The 17,568-nt window shown below is 39.3% G+C and overlaps 2 protein-coding genes across 2 annotated transcripts; one reads left to right on the top strand and one right to left on the bottom strand.

The window, feature by feature from the left end:
• Window positions 1-364: 364 nt before the first annotated feature.
• On the bottom strand, window positions 365-973 carry LOC121243132 (uncharacterized mitochondrial protein AtMg00310-like). Its single transcript, XM_041141198.1, has one exon. The coding sequence runs from the start codon at window positions 971-973 to the stop codon at window positions 365-367; it is 609 nt and encodes a 202-aa protein (XP_040997132.1).
• A 7,768-nt stretch (window positions 974-8,741) lies between these two features.
• Window positions 8,742-17,528, top strand: LOC121243172 (2-oxoisovalerate dehydrogenase subunit alpha 2, mitochondrial-like). The gene is made up of 9 exons (XM_041141241.1): window positions 8,742-9,296; window positions 10,202-10,339; window positions 10,498-10,680; window positions 15,641-15,798; window positions 15,923-16,022; window positions 16,119-16,230; window positions 16,329-16,468; window positions 16,614-16,799; window positions 16,897-17,528. The coding sequence occupies exons 1-9, from the start codon at window positions 9,009-9,011 to the stop codon at window positions 17,062-17,064; spliced, it is 1,473 nt and encodes a 490-aa protein (XP_040997175.1). The 5' UTR covers window positions 8,742-9,008; the 3' UTR covers window positions 17,065-17,528.
• Window positions 17,529-17,568: the final 40 nt, after the last annotated feature.

The following is a 17,568-nucleotide window of genomic DNA, read 5'->3' as shown; positions in this document are numbered from 1 at the left end:
CATGCACATTTAGCTTCCAGATTGAGTTCCAAACTAATTCAGCTTCTGCCACTTTTGAATGCTCACCTTTCTCATCCCTTATTCTTGAGTGCTCCAAATGATAGGCACTCTTGATAGAGAATACCCCTTTGTCAGTACAACCCCACACCATTTTGTCTTTAGCACCAAATCTGCTAATAGGAATGCTACATATGGCTGCAGCCTCATCCATAAGAAAAATATCTTCAACCAATCTTTTCTTCCAAGAACCAGAGCCTTCATCAATAAGTTGTTGCACACAAGAATCTTCAGGAAGAATCTTCACAGTAGATTGTACCATATGAGAGGAAGACAAAGGTACCCATCGATCTTTCCAGATTCTGATCTAACTCCCATCACCCACCCTCCAGCGAAGGCTTTCCTTAACCAAACTAATAGAGTACCATAAGCTCCTCCATATCAAGGAAGGAGCATACCCTAGCCTTGCTTCCAAAAACCTATCCTCTTTGAAATACTTCTCTTTCATCACTTTGGCAACTAAAGAAGATGGGTTATTAAGAATCCTCCAACACTGCTTCACCAGCATGGCTTTGTTGAAGCTCTCAAGGTCCCTAAAACCCAATCCCCCTCTCTTCTTGGAGTCTCCCATCTTGAACCAGCTTCTCCATTGAATTCTTCTATCGTTTTGCCTGTGCCCCCACCAAAACCTTGCCATAACAGCTGGTATCTCCTTACACAGCCTTCTCGGTAGCCTGAAAACACTCATGGAATATGTGGGGATCGCCTGGATGACCGCCTTCAATAGAATTTCCTTCCCAGCTTGTGAAAGAAAATTGTTCTTCCAACTATTTACTTTCATCCATACTCTTTCCTTCAGACTTTTGAAAGTATTATACCTTGACCTTCCCACAATAGGTGGTAGACCAAGATATTTCTCATAGCTGCCGCAAGTTGTCATTCCTGTTATCTGCTGCATATGTGACCTCACTGCCATAGGTGTATTGGAACTAAAGAAAATGGTTGTCTTCTATTTGTTCAAAACCTGTCCCGAGGCCTTCTCATAAGTACTAAGCATCCCTTGAATTTAAACCCATTCTGACATTCTTGCCCTACCAAAAATAATAGAATCGTAAGCAAAAAGGAGATGACTCACCCTTGTACCTCCTCTTGTCACTGCTACCCCCTTATTTCACCTCTTTTTTATGCTAATTCAACTAGGGAACTAAGTCCTTTAGCACACAGAATGAATAGATAGGGAGAGATCGGATCCCCCTGTCTTATTCCCCTTGAAGGCTTCATTATTCTCTCAGGCTGGCCATTGACCAAAACTGAGTAAGTTACTGAAGTAACACACTCCATAATCAGAGAAATCTACTGCTCCCCAAACCCCAGCTTCCTCATCACAGTTTCCAAGAAACTCCATTCAATTCTATCATAGGCTTTTGAAATATCTAGCTTCAAAGCCATGCTTCCAACCTGCCCTCTTTGTCTTATTTTCATGGTATGCAAAAGTTCATATGCAATCATGACATTGTCTGTGATCAATCTACCCGGTAAAAAAGCACTCTGGCTTTTTGATATAATAACTGGAAGGACTTTCTTCAATCTGTTTGCAAGCACTTTTGAGACAAACTTGTATAAAACATTACAAAGGCTGATTGGACGAAAATCACCAGCTGCTGAAGCATTCTCAACTTTAGGAATTAGAGCAATATGGGTAAAATTACTAGAACTAATCCGTCCCCCTTCACCATTTAAAAAAGATAGAACAACATTACCTACTTTCCCCCTACCACACTCCAGTAGGTTTGATAAAAAATAGTCCCATACCTGTCAAGCCCGGGGACTTTAGAGGCCCCATTTGTTTCAAGGCATTCTCGACCTCAGCCATTACAAATTTTTTCTGCAGCTCAGAATTCATGGCCCTTGTAACTCTAGGCTCAGTATCTTTTAAGCACTCATCTATAGCTTCACAAGAAGGATTTGAAGTTCTAAATAAGTTTCGGTAATACTGGAAAAAAAACATCTTCAATACCTGCCTGTTCATTCAGACATCTTCCTTGGGGATCTTTAATTTCCTTTATCCAGTTCTTCTTTCTTCTTTGTCTGGGGTACGCGTGGAAAAACTTAGTATTCCTGTCACCCAATTGATACCAATTCCTCTTCGCTCTCTACTTCCACTTCAGGTCTTCATTCTCAAGCAACCGCCCCAACTCCTTCTGTAATGATTTGATAGTATCAGCATTGTGTTGACCTTCTACCTCTTGTTCCTGCTTCAGTTTCTCAGACAACACCATAATTTCCTTCTCTCTCCCTACCTTGATCACGGCTCCACCTGGAAAGAGCAGTACTATACTTTTTTAACTTACCTTGAATTTCTGTTAGGGTATCTATTGCTGCACAACTATTTCCCCAGACTTCTTCTACTACTCTGCACCCTTTTTCTTCTAAAAACCAATTAGCTTCAAACCTGAAACCTTTCTTTCTAAATTTAACACGAGCCATTTCTGTTGACAGCATCAATAACAACGGCTTATGATCAGATTGCCTCGCTGTCAACACCTCCACCATTCTTTCTCTAAACAGGTCAGTCCACTAGGAATTAGCAACCACCCCATCAAGTCTTTCTTTCATAAAGGTCTTATCAGAGTGTTTATTACTCCACGTATACTTCATTCCACTCCATCCCATATCATGTAACTCATTACCCTCTAAGCAACTTCTGAAATCTTCCATCAATCCCTCTGGTCTTGGTTTACCTCCTATCTTCTCAGATTGGGCTAAGATCTCGTTAAAATCACCAACCACACACCATGATGTCCCTGTAGAAGGTTTCAAAAGAGAGAGCAAGTTCCATGTATTTTTCCTTTTATTTGCCTCGAGGTGGCCGTAAAAGCCAGTTAACACCCAACTAATCCTCTTCTCTTCCTGCATAATATTGGCACTTATATGGTGCCGAGAAAAATTAAGAATATCTAACTTCACCCCCTGACTCCATAGAAAGGCTAGACCCCCACTACGTCCTCTTGGATCCACCACAAAACACCCTTCATAATTCAACTTATTTTTAATGCCTTCAAACTTCCATGCTAATAGTTTTGTCTCCATGAGAAAAACTATATCGGGTCTCTTCTCTTTCACCAAAAGGTAAAGGTCTTGAACTGTCCGGGGGTTCCCAAACCCCCGGCAGTTCCAACTCAAGATTTTCATGATGCTTGGCCGGACTGACTTCCAGCCACCGCCAATACCTAAGGAGATACACCACGTGGATCTATACACTGTCTTTCCTTTTTCAGAGGGCTTCCCTCAATGCCAGCATCAGTTAATCTACATTTGCAACTGCTGGAAACAACACGCTCCTTAGAATTACCTGCAAATCTAACTCTTCTCTTCCACCTTCCTCTGCTCACCTCTCCACCTTCCCCCACTAGCATTGAATCTTGCTTCTCCACACCTTTGACAAAATTTTGGACCCCGGGGCTTTCCTTCGATTTCTGAGGTTTATTCTGGACCTGTCTCTTAAAACCACTCTGTTTCATTACCTCATTCTCTTCCTCTAGTCTTTCTACCCTTTCCTCAAACACCTGGCATGCCTCAACATTTTCCACTGCCTGTCTCACAGCTCTCTCCACAGGTACCTCTATTGTGACATCAGGAACAACCGGACACTGATGTGAACAATCAGTTCCATCGCTACTCTGAGACCCCTATGCTCATACTTCATTTACCTCTGGATTAAAATTATTTTTCGCCATATTTTCCCCATACTTCTTCCACTCACCATAACCAGATCTATTTCCCCCACCCAGTGGTTTCCCATTCATTCTTCTTGCCATACTTGGTACACGCAGCCAAGTACCATATTGAAGTTTTTCCCCCAGTTTGACAGCTATGTTAGCTTCCGTATTGCTGCAACCCTTCGCACCATGAACAATAAATCCACACTTAAAACACATTCTGGGCAATTTCTCATACCTCAAAGGTATCCACATTTTCTCTCCAATCAGATTGACAGTTCGTCCCCTCGCAATTGCTTTCTTCATATTTATCCCGATTCTAACTCTCAGATAACTCCCCCACCCAGTTCCATCCACTCTCACATCTACCCCTTAACATCACCTATTGTACCTCCAATTTGTTGGCCCACTTCACTATTCATACAAGCAAGTGGAAGATTAGTCATCTGCACCCAAAAATCCTCACAATCAAAATTCATCTTCTGAGGGGGAACCAAACCATCAAAAGGTTTTAGAACCAGCAAGCAGTTATCAAATAACCAGGGTCTACCTTCCATCACTCTCCATTTATCCTCCAGACATTCAAAGCTTATAACAAACAGGTTTGTGCTAATCTCCTGAAATTGGAAAGAACTTCCAATTTTCCATATCTTAGCCATCATCGATCTAATCACTTCCTTCCCCAATTTGCGGTCAGACCACAGTTTACCCACCAAACACCTCTCCCCTTTTTCTGCTACTGTCTTTAAGCTTATCGGGCCAATTTCAATAACCGAGTTTTCATCCTCAGTGAGACTAAGCTGGTCCCACTTATCCTCCAAATCCTCCATCCCTTCCACCCTTAATCGCAGAATCGGATTAAGAGGAGTCGCTCCCTCAGGCTGTTCCAAGAACACTGAGACTGCCCACACCACCTATTCTCTCTCGTAGAGAGAGCTTAGAGGAGAATATTCTTGTTTAGTTTATACTTATGATTTTAGTTCTTCAGCCACAACTCAAGCAGCATAATATGGAAAAAAAAAAAGCACAAAAATATCAAGTACAACTAAGTAAGACACAATTCAAAAAAATTCAATATTCATGTTAAATTGCATGAATTTAACTAAGGCATAACTAAAGTAAGTCACTTCCATTCACATTCGATGCCGCAAACGTCCTTTTCGCTTATAATTTGTGGGAAAGTTTAAGATTTTTACCTCAAACCATCAATTGCAATTCACAGCACAGAGCAATGAAACAACATAGAGCAATAAAACATCACATAGTAATGAAACAATACAGAGCAATGAAACATCACAGAACAATGGAACAACACAGAGCAATGAAACAACACAAACCAATGAAACTGGACATAACAATTCACAGCACAGACCAATTCACTGCACAGAGCAATGAAACAACACAGGACAATGAAAAAACACAGAACAATGGAACAACATAGAGAAATGAAACTGCACAGAGCAATGAAACTGTAAAGAGCAATTAAGGTATGTACAGAGCAATGGAATTGCACATAGCAATGAAACAACACAAAATAATGGAACAACACTGAGCAATGAAACTATACATAGCAATGAAACAACATGGTCGCAATGAAACAACTCAAAGCAATTCATAACACTGAGCAATTCACAACATAAAGCAATGAAACTGGACAGAGCAATGAAACAACATGGTCGTAATGAAAAAACACAAAATAATAAAATAACACTAAGCAATGAAACAACACTGAGTTGTTCACAACACAAGCAATGAAATTGCAAATAGCAATGAAACAACATGGTCGCCATGAAACATCACAAAATAATGAAATAATATTGAGCAATTCACAACACAGAGCAATGAAATAACATGGCCACAATGATAAGGCACAAAGCAATGAAACAACACTGAGCTGTTCACAACACTGATTAATAAAACTGCACAAAGTAATGAAACAACATGATCGCAATGAAACAACACAAAGCAATGAAAAATATTGAGCAATTCACAACACAAAATAATGAAACTGCATAGAGCAATGAAACAACACAAAGCAATGAAACATCATTGAGCAATGAAATAGCACTAAGATATTCACTACACATAGCAATGAAACAGCATGGTTGAAATGAAAAGGCACAAAACAACAAAATAACACTAAGTAATGAAACAACACTGAGCTGTTCACAACACAAAATAATAAAACTGCACATAACAATTAAATAACATGGTCGCAATGAAACATCACAAAGCAATTAAACAACACAGAGCAATTCACAACACAGAGCAATGAAATAACATGGTTGCAATGAAACGACAATGAACAATGAAACAATAATGAACAATGAAATAATATTGAGCTGTTCACAACACAAAGTAATAAAACTGCATAGAGTAATGAAGCAATATGGTCGCAATGAAAAGCACTGAGCAATTCATAACACGTAGCAATGAAACTACACAGAGCAATGAAATAGCATGGTCGTAATGAAAATGCACAAAGCAATGAAACAACACTTAGCTATTCACAACATAGAGCAATGAAATTGCACAGAGTAATGAAACAACAAAAAACAATGAATAACATTGAGCAATTCACAACACAGAACAATGAAACAGCATGGTTGAAATCCAACAACACAGAGCAATGAAACAACAAAGACCAATCCAACATCACAGAGCAATTAAACAACATAAATAAATCCAACAACAGGAAAAAATATATAGGATTTTTTTTCATAATTTACAATATGTAGATCAGTGAAAAATAGCCCCAAATCGAAGCTTAGAAAATTGCAATCTTAGCACATGGAGGAATAAATTACTCAAAAAAATCTAGGTTTTTTTTTTTTTTTTTTCCTAAATTGCAATTCGCAAATCAGTGGAAAATAGTATCAAATCTAAGCATAGAAAATGATTATCACAACAATGTAGGAAATACATTGCAACAAAAACTCGAGAAAAGCATTTATTCGAAGGAGATATGAAAATCCTAAGGAAATCTAGGGTTATTTTTTTGTCAAAACGTTGGATTTGAAAATCCGACCATGGAGGAATCTTATTCTCAGTGAAATGGGATAGAGAAGCTTGATGCAAACAACCATGGAGGATTCTGAATGGATGAAATTCCAAAATCGCATGAAGTCGAATTGTCGCAGTGTGTGCGAATGAGAATGGGGGAACCTTGCAATGGAGAAAAGCGAGAGGGGATAGGGATACTTACAATGATGAATCAATGAAGTGGTTGTCATCGGGTGGCTGCGATGCGAGGGATGGGCAAAAACGATGAAGGCACCCAACGGTTTGGGGGAGGGAGATGCAAGAGCAACAAGCTAGCTACAACCAACGAGAAGATACATTCGAGATGTATAATGGATCCAATATGGGAGGATCCAAATACAGATGGAGGAGAGTTTGTAATGAAAATCCTAAACTTTCCTCCAAATTATAAGGGAAATTAATGACGTTTAGGGTACCGAATATGAATGCTCTAAATATGCTGCAAATTCTTGCTTCAAGTTGATGGATGGTTTTCTACCCAACCTTGGAATTCCCTCATGTTATCATGTTAAGAGTATTCTTCCATCAGATATATAGTCAAGGTTATAAGGTAGAAGACAAATATAGTTTATTATCTTTTTAACAAGAGAAATGCTTTAGTCATAAAAACATTTCACAAAAATAAACACCTAAATTAACGTGACTTGATATGATACGTTATATTGTAAAATATGACAGTTTATTTATCTATTAATTACTCATTATTTGATGTCACATCGATGACAAATAACATTTTTATAGCTTGGGAGTCTAGAGAATCTTGATGAAGAGCGAAGAGTCGAGTGGCCGGAACATAGTAGAGAGTACACGGTACTCCTGATAGCCTGATCGTTGCTTTCCCCAATTGCTTGTGCAATGGTCTTACGTGTGTGTGTATATATATATATATTCGATGATAAGTTTTGAACCTACCATGCATGCACCTTAATTATTTTTCTTAACCACCGCCGATCTCAAAAAAACAAAAAACAAAAAACAAATATAAATATATATATATATATATAAATATATATATATTTTCTTGCTGATCTAATTAATGCTATTTAAGATTTCTTAAGGTAAAGTCCACAGCCTAGCTAGGACATAGTTTTTAAAACTCTAGCCATTGTTTTTACCGAATAATTAATTTTCTTAATCTCATCAGTAGTTGCCATTTTTTAATTTTTCTTCAATTCATTGTATCTTTATCACATAATAATTCATAAAACCATAATTATTCATTAATGAAACATATTTATAGATTATTATTTAGATCACTCTAGCTAACAACTATATATTAAGGTTATTCTCTTAAGAGTAGTGTGTTTAATTGTAGAGTTTTATTAAAAATCTTTACTATTATAAAGTTATTTACTGTTTGATAAAGATATTTCTAGAACACTTTTAAAAAATGTGGAGATATCTGCATAAACTTTTCAATAAAAACTTCAATTTGTTTTTTTTTTTTTTTTAAAGTAGACTTTCAATTTTTTTAAAAACACTTTCTTCAAATTTACCAAACATACTATTTTTTTAAAAAAAGCTTTTATGCTGTTAAAATCACTTTTTAAACTTTCAATTCAGCCCCAACCAATACTAGAAGAGAAATGTTTGAGCCACAAAGACATCTGATCACAAAGTAAATTTATAAACAAAATTAATTTGATGTAGTCTATTAAATTGTAAATCTATTTTTATTATAAAATAAGTCTAACATAATATATAAATTTATAAGTTTATTTTTATAAAAAAATCTTAGAATAAGTCCGTAACACTTATCACACTAAAATATTCAATCTTTTGGGCTTTTGTACTCATGCTTCGTGATTCAAAGTATAATATTAATTATTACAATCGATTACTAAGTAATTGGTCATCAGAAAGGAGAGAAAACAAAAAAAAAAAAAAAAAGCAATATCTGACACAACCACGCACCTAAGATGAGGATCAAGTTGACGCGGTACGTGTCCCCACCTAGGATTACGATGAAATGCAAAGACACGTCCAGAAAAGTTCCATAAATCTCCCTCCTGCAGATTGAGACAGGCACTTGGAATCCATCCATGTCTACATATATCATGGCGTGTGAGAGTTAAGAGTACTTCTCAGATTTACCGAACTCGTGTTGTTTTTTAGTGGCTGCAAAGGGATCACGTACTGTTTTTTTCATCAGAGTACTTCAGTATATATTCTTCTTTTTTGGATTAGATCTCTTATTGTTTAGATTCTTCTGTGTATAAACTTCCAGTCTGTACAGATATATCCATTTTCATGGCAGTTTGGTGGGTAAGCTCAAGAACATTTGTCCATAGTCTGAGCAAAAAGATCGGCTTTTTGGGAGTAGTTCCGAGTAGGAGTTCTTGGGATGCTTCTTTTATGCAATATTCTTCTAGTTCTTCTGCAATATTGTCACGTGTTGATAACAGATATGGATCAAGACCGTATGCTTTTTTTGATAACTCAACTACTCGTTTCCTCGTTCCACGCTTCAAATCCACCGAACCTGAAAGAGACTTGGACTCGCAGCACGTTAAGGAGGATGAAGAAGATCATGATCAGGTAAGATCTTACATATGTACTGCTTTTCTTGGGACTGCTGCTATAGACTTCATATAATAAAAGTATGTATCAGACAGTAAAAAAATGCAGATTTTGATGAATAATACAGGATTGATCATATTCTCATCGAATTTGTTCTATGATTATGCATATTAATTCTCTTTTCTTCTCTGCCAGTACTGTTTTGATCGTTTATGCATCAAGATTAACTGTACTAGGATTGAAAAAGGAGAATTCAAGAAAAGAAATCTGAGTAATGATAATTTAAGAAAGGAACAGTTTTTTTATCTTTTTCCTGTTTTGGATAGATATTATTTATAGAATTTATATATCCTTTAATTAAACAAAAAATGATTTTGATAGATTTCAAAAAAGGAAGAAGAACTGTGTATTGTTCAAGCATGTCCAGTTAACCAGGAACCAACCACGTACTTGTCATATATAAAATGTCCGTTAACGTAAAGAAGAAACTAATATTGGAGAAAGACAATAGAAGAGAGAGGAAAATGGCCTGGTGTGAGACTCAGGGAAAACAAATTAATTGGTAACTTCACGTGCGTGTGGGGACAGACAGTAACTAATGTTTGGGGATTGTCTAATGTTTATTTTTATTTTAAAAAAAAAAACATTTTATGCTTTTAATTTATTATTTTGATTGATCAGAATTATTACAGATATAAAAAGATTATGTAAAATAAATTTATAAATTGATGTGATTTTATAAAATCTTTTCAATTTATTTTATAATAAAAATAACTTTACAATCTAATATACCACATCAAATCACATCAATTTATGAGTTTATTTTTATATAATCTCTTGTTAAAGTCTTTCCTTGACTGAATGGTAAAATAAAAATAAAATATTTGAAAAAAGTTACATTTGGAATGTGTCGATGGGGACAGGCCTTGGATTTTCCTGGAGGGAAGGTTGCATTTACGTTTGAAATGAGTTTCATTTCCGAGTCAGCGGATAAGAGGTTTCCTTGTTATCGAGTTCTTGATGACAATGGAGAGCCAATCGTGTCCAGCAACTTTGTGCAGGTAAACTAAATGTTTTTTTTTTTTTTTAATATCAGTTGAATTTTCAAAATGAACAAAAGGGTAGTTTGAATCAAATGGTGTTTAAAAAAAACTCTAGATTCATCAAAGTTTTAAGTTTGAACTGTTTTTTGGTCATAACAGCACTAACTGTTCAATAGGTAACCAAGGAAGTAGCAGTAAAGATGTATAGTGACATGGTCACCCTTCAGATGATGGATACCATATTCTACGAAGCTCAAAGGCAGGGAAGAATTTCATTTTACTTGACCACATCTGGGGAAGAAGCAATTAACATTGCATCTGCTGCTGCACTTTCTGCAGATGATCTTGTCTTGCCTCAGGTAAACCTGTATATATTTTCATCAGTACATAATGACAATGTTTGTAAAACCACCACTGTTTTGGTGGAGTCCGAATGTATTATAAATAGACAAGTGTAGCTATACAAGTAAGGAAAGAATAATGAAAGATTACAACGGTTACAAACCAACAATTAAGGGTCAACTATTACAAAGAAGGAATGGTGTCTAAGAATCAGGAGAGGATTCTGAGGAATCATTAACACTCCCCCGCAAGCTAAGCGTGGGATTAGAGCACACACGTAGCTTGGATCGAAAGAACGTGAAGAGAGGTCGTGAGACACTCTTTGTAAAGACATCAGCAACTTGAAGTGTGGTAGGAATATGTTGAGTGCGGATTCGACCAGCGACCACCAGTTCTCGAAGAAAGTAATAGTCCAGATCAATGTGCTTAGAGCGCTTGTGAGAGACGGGGTTGGAGCTCAAGAAGATGGCACTCTTGTTGTCACAGAGAAGAAGCGGATGAGCTGGAGTGGAAACACGCAGGTCACGAAGAAGATGGTCTAACCATAGAACTTCAGCAGCAGTGGAAGCCAAGGCACGGTATTCAGATTCACAACTGGAGCGGGACACTGTGGGTTGCTTTTTGGCACTCCAAGAGACAAGATTGTCACCCAAGTAGATAGAGTAGCCTGAAGTAGAGCGTCGAGTGTCATGACAACCGGCCCAATCAGCATCAGAGTAGGCAGTAATACTGGCAGAGGAGGAGGCAGTGAATGATAAACCAAAGTGAAGAGTGCCTTTGACGTAACGAAGGATGCGCTTTACAGCCTGAAAATGTTCATTAGTAGGAGCATGCAAATATTGGCTGACAGAATTGACCGAGTGGGCAAGGTCAGGGCGAGTAATAGTCAGATATTGCAGTGCACCAACAAGAGAGCGGTAGAGAGTAACGTCCTCAAATGGAGAACCATTGGAGGAGAGATGCTGGGCAACAACCATAGGAGTTGTGACAGGTTTGCAATCAAGAAGCTGAGCCCGCGCAAGGACATCGCGTGCATACTTGGTCTGGCTGAGAAAAAGACCTGTCGAAGTGGGAGTGGCTTCGAGACCCAAAAAATAGCTAAGGGAACCCAAATCCTTGGTGGCAAATTCGGAGTGAAGCTGCTGAATGAAGTGGTTGAGAAAAGACACATTATTGCCAGTGAGAATAATGTCATCAACATACAGTAAGAGATAAATGATGTGCTACTGGCGATGAAGAATGAATAAGGATGTATCCGCACGACTACAAGTGAACCCAAGCTGCAAAAGAAATGAGCTAAAACGCTGAAACCAAGCACGCGGAGCTTGCTTGAGACCGTAAAGGGCCTTCTTGAGTTTGCATACATGATGAGGGAAGCGGGGATCAACATAGCCAGGAGGTTGCTCCATATAAACATGTTCCTGCAAGATGCCATTGAGAAAAGCATTTTTAACATCAAGTTGGCGAAGAGGCCAACCATAAGTGACAGCCAAAGAGAGCACAACACGGACAGTTGAGGCTTTGACCACTGGACTGAAGGTATCGGTGTAATCAAGTCCAGGAAGCTGAGTGTAGCCTTTGGCAACAAGACGGGCCTTGAGGCGGTCAACAGAGCCGTCAGATAGATACTTGGTGCGAAAGACCCATTTAGAACCCACAATGTTCGTTTTGGGAGGCCGAGGAACAAGATCCCAAGTGCAGTTATCACGAAGAGCTTTAACCTCTTCATCCATAGCAGCAAGCCATGCAGGATTTTTAGCAGCAGATTTGAAACCGCGAGGCTCAGATGTAGTAAGAAGAGCATGTAAGAGACCCGAGACATGATGACTGAGGTAGGTAGGGTACCGTGGTCGGAAAACGCCCGCCTTAGCTCGAGTGACCATTGGGTGAGAAGAGGAAGGTACGGATGAGGTACTAGAAGCTGGAGCATCAGACGACGGCAGAACCTGTATTGGAGAGTCATGAGCAAGAGGCTCAGTAGAAACCTGCATAGGCTCAGAAAAAGAGTCAGAACATAGTCGACATACATGAGACCCAGACCGAGAATGCGGATCAGATAAAGTTGTGGGGGGCAATGGGGTAGGAGGTGGGGGAAGATCATGTGTTTGCATGGGTTCAAGAAAACAGGAGAGATCAATGGATGCAGGAGGTTGGGCGATAGAAGCGGGTAGGAGTGGAAAATTTTGTTCATCAAATTTGGCATGATGAGTGACGTAGATTTTAGAGGTGAGGGGATCTAGACTGCGGAAGCCTTTATAGGAAGGACTATATCCTAAAAATAGACAAGGAATGCTGCGAGGAGAAAATTTGTTAGTGGCATAGTCACGTAAACAGGGATAAACTCGACAACCAAAAGGATGAAAGTTGGTGTAAAGAGGAGGTTTACCGTGTAAAACTTCAAACGGAGAAATACCGCCAAGAAGTGGGATGGGCAACCGGTTAATGATATAAGTCGCAGTACTAAAAGCGTCAACCCAATAGCAAGTGGGTACACGGGAATGAAATAAGAGCGCAAGGCCCATTTCAGTCACGTGGCGATGCTTGCGCTCAGCGCGTCCATTTTGGGAAGGAGTGTAGGGACAAGACATTTGGTGATGAATGCCGGAAGAGCGGAGTTGAGATTGAAAACGATTGCTACAAAACTCAGCACCACCATCACTCTGAAAAATTTTAATTTTGCAAGAGTATTGATTTTCCACAAACGACTGAAATTGGAGAAAGATGTCAATAAAATCAGATTTAAATTTCATAGGATAAAGCCATGTAAAGCGTGAGTGGTCATCAACAAAAATGACATAATAAGTGAAACCCATTTTAGATTTAACAGGGGCCGGGCCCCATATGTCACAATGAACAAGACCCAAAATTGAGGTGGATCGAGTAACATGAGTGGAGAAAGGAAGCTTATGGCTTTTCGCAAATTGACACGTAGCGCAAATAGCAGGATTAGGCAAAATAGAAGTAAGAGATAACTGTCCCTTTTTATTTAATAATGAAATGATAGAATGATTAACATGCCCAAGACGCGCATGCCATAGATCATACGACGCCGTAAGAGCAGATTTATTAAGGACAGAAACAAAAGCATCATTGCCACGCTCTAGTACATAGAGACCGCCATCATGTCTTCCGGTTGCCACCACATTTCTTGTGATCTTGTTCTGAATGACAAAAGAAGAGTTAGTAAAGATGACTTGAAGAGGAAAGTCGGAAGTCAACTTACTAATGGAAAGGAGATTTTTTGTGAGATGGGGAACTAATAAAACATCAAGCAATTTTAAATTGGGAGAAGGGTGAGAAGTACCCGTGTGAGTGATGGGTAAGGACGCCCCATTACCCACGACCACTTTATCCTTACCAAGATATTGCTCGGAAGTGTCAAGTGCAGTCGGATCTGGCATCATGTGAGCGGAGGCACCCGTGTCAAGATACCAGTCGGAACTGGAGGAACCATCGGCAAGAGAACAATGTTGTTGAAAGGCTTCAGCAAGCTGGGCAGATGGTTCCGCACGATCATAACGATTGCGGCATCGATCTGCAGTATGGCCCTCTGTTTTGCAGATTTGGCAGCGAGGAGTGTATGGGCGACGGGAGCGATTGTTTGAAGGGTGGCCACCAGATTGAGACCCACCCGTGCTACCATTGAAGCCACTTTTGGAGCGCCGAGTGCCAGTGGAACGAGACTGACCGCCACGACCAGAGGGGCGGTTTGCCAGGAAAGCTGCATGGGAAACAGAGTGAGTCTCAAGAGATTTTTGAAATAAATCATAGCTTTCGGCCAGAGGAACCAAATCATGGAAAGAGGGCAGTGGCGTGAGAGCCATCTGCGTGGAGGAGAAACCAGCGAACTCGGTGCCGAGAGCACGAAGAAACCAATGGGACTTGTCGATTTCATCAACTGGACGTCCAATGGCCATTAACTGGCCACAGAGTCCTTTGAACGCACGGGCAAACTCAGAAACAGGTCGGTTTCCTTTCTTCATGAGTTGTAGTTCATCCTTCAAACGCAACTCACGAGTTTTGGAGCCGTGACTGAAGGCACGTTCGAGTGCAACCCATACATCCCGAGAGGTTGCGTGACCCACAGCGGCTGCCATGGCTTCTTCAGAGAGGGAGGACAGCAACAGGCTGAGGATCCTCTGATCTTTGAGTTTCCATTCCAGAAACCTGGGGTTGGGCATGGAGGTGCCATCTGTGGGGTGAGGCAGTGTTTCAGACGGTTTGGTGAATGAACCATCAACGAAACCGAGACAATCTTGGCATTGAAGCAAGGGCATAAGCTGGCTTTTCCAGAGTAAGTAATTGGTTGCCGAGAGCTTAATGGTGACCATGTGAACCATGGTATTGAAGGAAAGAGGTTCGGCCATGAGAAGAAAAAAAAAAATATGTCGGAAGTGATTCCTATAGGGCTCTTGATACCATGACAATGTTTGTAAAACCACCACTGTTTTGGTGGAGTCCGAATGTATTATAAATAGACAAGTGTAGCTATACAAGTAAGGAAAGAATAATGAAAGATTACAACAGTTACAAACCAACAATTAAGGGTCAACAATTACAAAGAAGGAATGATGTCTAAGAATCAGGAGAGGATTCTGAGGAATCCTTAACACATAAAACTTAACTGTTCTAGGACAAGGTCACAAGAAGATATGTATGATGGACACCTGAAGGCTGCTTCACCAGCTGGAGTTCATCACTCCCTGAATCAAATGATGTTCTTATTTTTCGATTTCGACAGCCGAAGGACATATACCATTGCCATTTTTTATCTGTTGAAAAGATATGAATCTAAGAGTAGCACCTATGATTCATCAGTTATGAATTAATGGTCAGTACCGTCACCAAAGAGATTTAGATTGTATCTGAATGTAGGGCCTTTTGTTAACTGAAATCCACTACAGATTGACATTTTCCGACCCCAAAAATTATGCAAGGAAAACTGATGTAAGTGGACTTTGCCTGATTTATTGCCAGTACCGGGAGCCTGGAGTTCTCTTGTGGCGTGGTTTCACACTGCAAGACTTTGCCAACCAGTGCTTTGGAAACAAGGCTGATTCTGGGAAAGCCAGGCAGATGCCTATCCACTACGTCTCTAAGAATCACAACTACTTCGCTGTTTCATCACCTATGGCGTAAGACATCTGCATCATTATTACTACACGTTAATCTCTGCCATGTCTAGATTTATTTGATGTTGATCAACATTCAAGAAAATAGCTTACACGATTATTCTATATTACCCCTTGTGCTTGTCAGTACACAGCTTCCTCAAGCAGTGGGTGTTGCTTATTCTCTTAAAATGGATGGCAAGAATGCATGTGTGGCCACTTATTTTGGAGATGGCGGCAGTAGTGAGGTGACTGTACAGTAAACTTTTCCACCTCTCGATCTGAAAAAAATAATTAGACTAACAATATCCATATCCTCATTTGGGTCTTTAACTATGTTTCAGGGAGATTTCCATGCTGCTTTGAATTTTTCAGCAGTTCTGGAAGCCCCTGTTGTTTTTATTTGTCGGAACAACGGTTGGGCCATCAGTACTCCCACAGAAGAGCAATTTCGAAGTACTCTTTATCATACAACTTCATATCAAACACTTAGTTCAGATACTCATGGAAGTTTGAGTTTGTTTCTTTCTTTCTTGAATATCCATGTTTGGCAGGTGATGGCCTTGTTGTTAGAGGTCGGGCTTACGGAATTCGAAGCATCAGAGTGGATGGGAATGATGCTCTTGCTGTATATAGTGCAATTCATGCTGCTCGTGAAATGGCTGTAAGGGAACAAAGACCAATATTAGTGGAGGTGAAACTAAACTTCCTTTTGTTGGTCTTTAGCATATGGTCTCAGCCCTTCTTATCATCTGCATTTGTTAATAGGCAATGCAGGAGAAGTTGTGTATTCAAAATTGTGATTTTCTCTATTGTTTGTTTGAACTTTGAACTTTCAGGCCCTAACATATAGAGTTGGACACCACTCCACATCTGATGATTCCACCAAGTATCGTCCATTGAATGAGATTGAATACTGGAAATTGGCACGAAACCCTGTAAATAGATTCAGAAAATGGGTAGAAAAGAAGGGCTGGTGGAGTGACAAAGATGATTCTGAGCTTCGAGGCAGCATCAGAAAGCAGGTGCATACATGTTCATATATATACCTTATCTTCAATCCCCATGACATTGGAAAATCTCTTTTAACATTCTCTTCTGATAATTTTTTTTTTTCTGCAGATACTGCAAGCAATTCAAATAGCAGAGAAAACAGAGAAACCTCCACTAGCAGACATGTTCTCTGATGTCTATGACAAGCCGCCATCAAACCTACAAGAGCAGGAGAAACTGCTTAGAGAAACCATCAAGAGACATCCACAAGACTACCCATCTGATGTTCCTGTTTAGAATATATTTAAAAAGCTATCATTAAAACTTGAATTACCAAGTGTAAAATCTCAAAACAGTTCAAAGAATTAGAAAATAAAGCATTCCTCCATTTTCATGAAGTTCAGTTAGGCATCACAATGAAAGAGCTCTATTATAAGGTTTCAGTCAGATCTTCCCTATTGTAAATTTTAGGCATCGCCTTGATCAGTATGTGAAGCTGAGCCCCAGGATCAAAATATTGAAAAACAGACTCTATGCACTATGAAGGATTCACCCTCTCGGCAGGAGCTATATTATTATCCCTGGGTTCTTGTAAGAACTTCAAAATGTCCTGTAAACTGTAATCAAGCAAGAGTCTACTTCAACTGCATTAAAAAACCTTTCTTTTTATAGTTTGTTTAAAGCTGCCATTGTCATAATCATGAGCGCTTGTCTATTGTATGATACCCAAATCTTAAGGGTCGATTCCATTTGGACATGAATATTGTCTCTCTGATATTGTGTCCATGAACTCTTATTTAT

This window comes from Juglans microcarpa x Juglans regia, chromosome 8D (genome assembly GCF_004785595.1).
Source record: "Juglans microcarpa x Juglans regia isolate MS1-56 chromosome 8D, Jm3101_v1.0, whole genome shotgun sequence".
In the NCBI taxonomy this organism is placed as follows: domain Eukaryota; kingdom Viridiplantae; phylum Streptophyta; class Magnoliopsida; order Fagales; family Juglandaceae; genus Juglans; species Juglans microcarpa x Juglans regia.
Note: the sequence above shows the minus strand (reverse complement) of the source record. Positions and strands in the feature narration are given on the sequence as shown.

What these genes read in the sequence shown, in the direction of transcription:
- LOC121243172 (XM_041141241.1), top strand. Translation starts at nt 9,009, where the DNA reads ATGGCAGTTTGGTGGGTAAGCTCAAGAACATTTGTCCATAGTCTGAGC. An exon ending in ATGATCTTGTCTTGCCTCAG is followed by an intron (nt 10,681 to 15,640) that starts GTAAACCTGTAT and finishes ATTTATTGCCAG; the next exon opens with TACCGGGAGCCTGGAGTTCT. An exon ending in GAGGCAGCATCAGAAAGCAG is followed by an intron (nt 16,800 to 16,896) that starts GTGCATACATGT and finishes TTTTTTCTGCAG; the next exon opens with ATACTGCAAGCAATTCAAAT.
- LOC121243132 (XM_041141198.1), bottom strand. Translation starts at nt 973, where the DNA reads ATGGCAGTGAGGTCACATATGCAGCAGATAACAGGAATGACAACTTGC.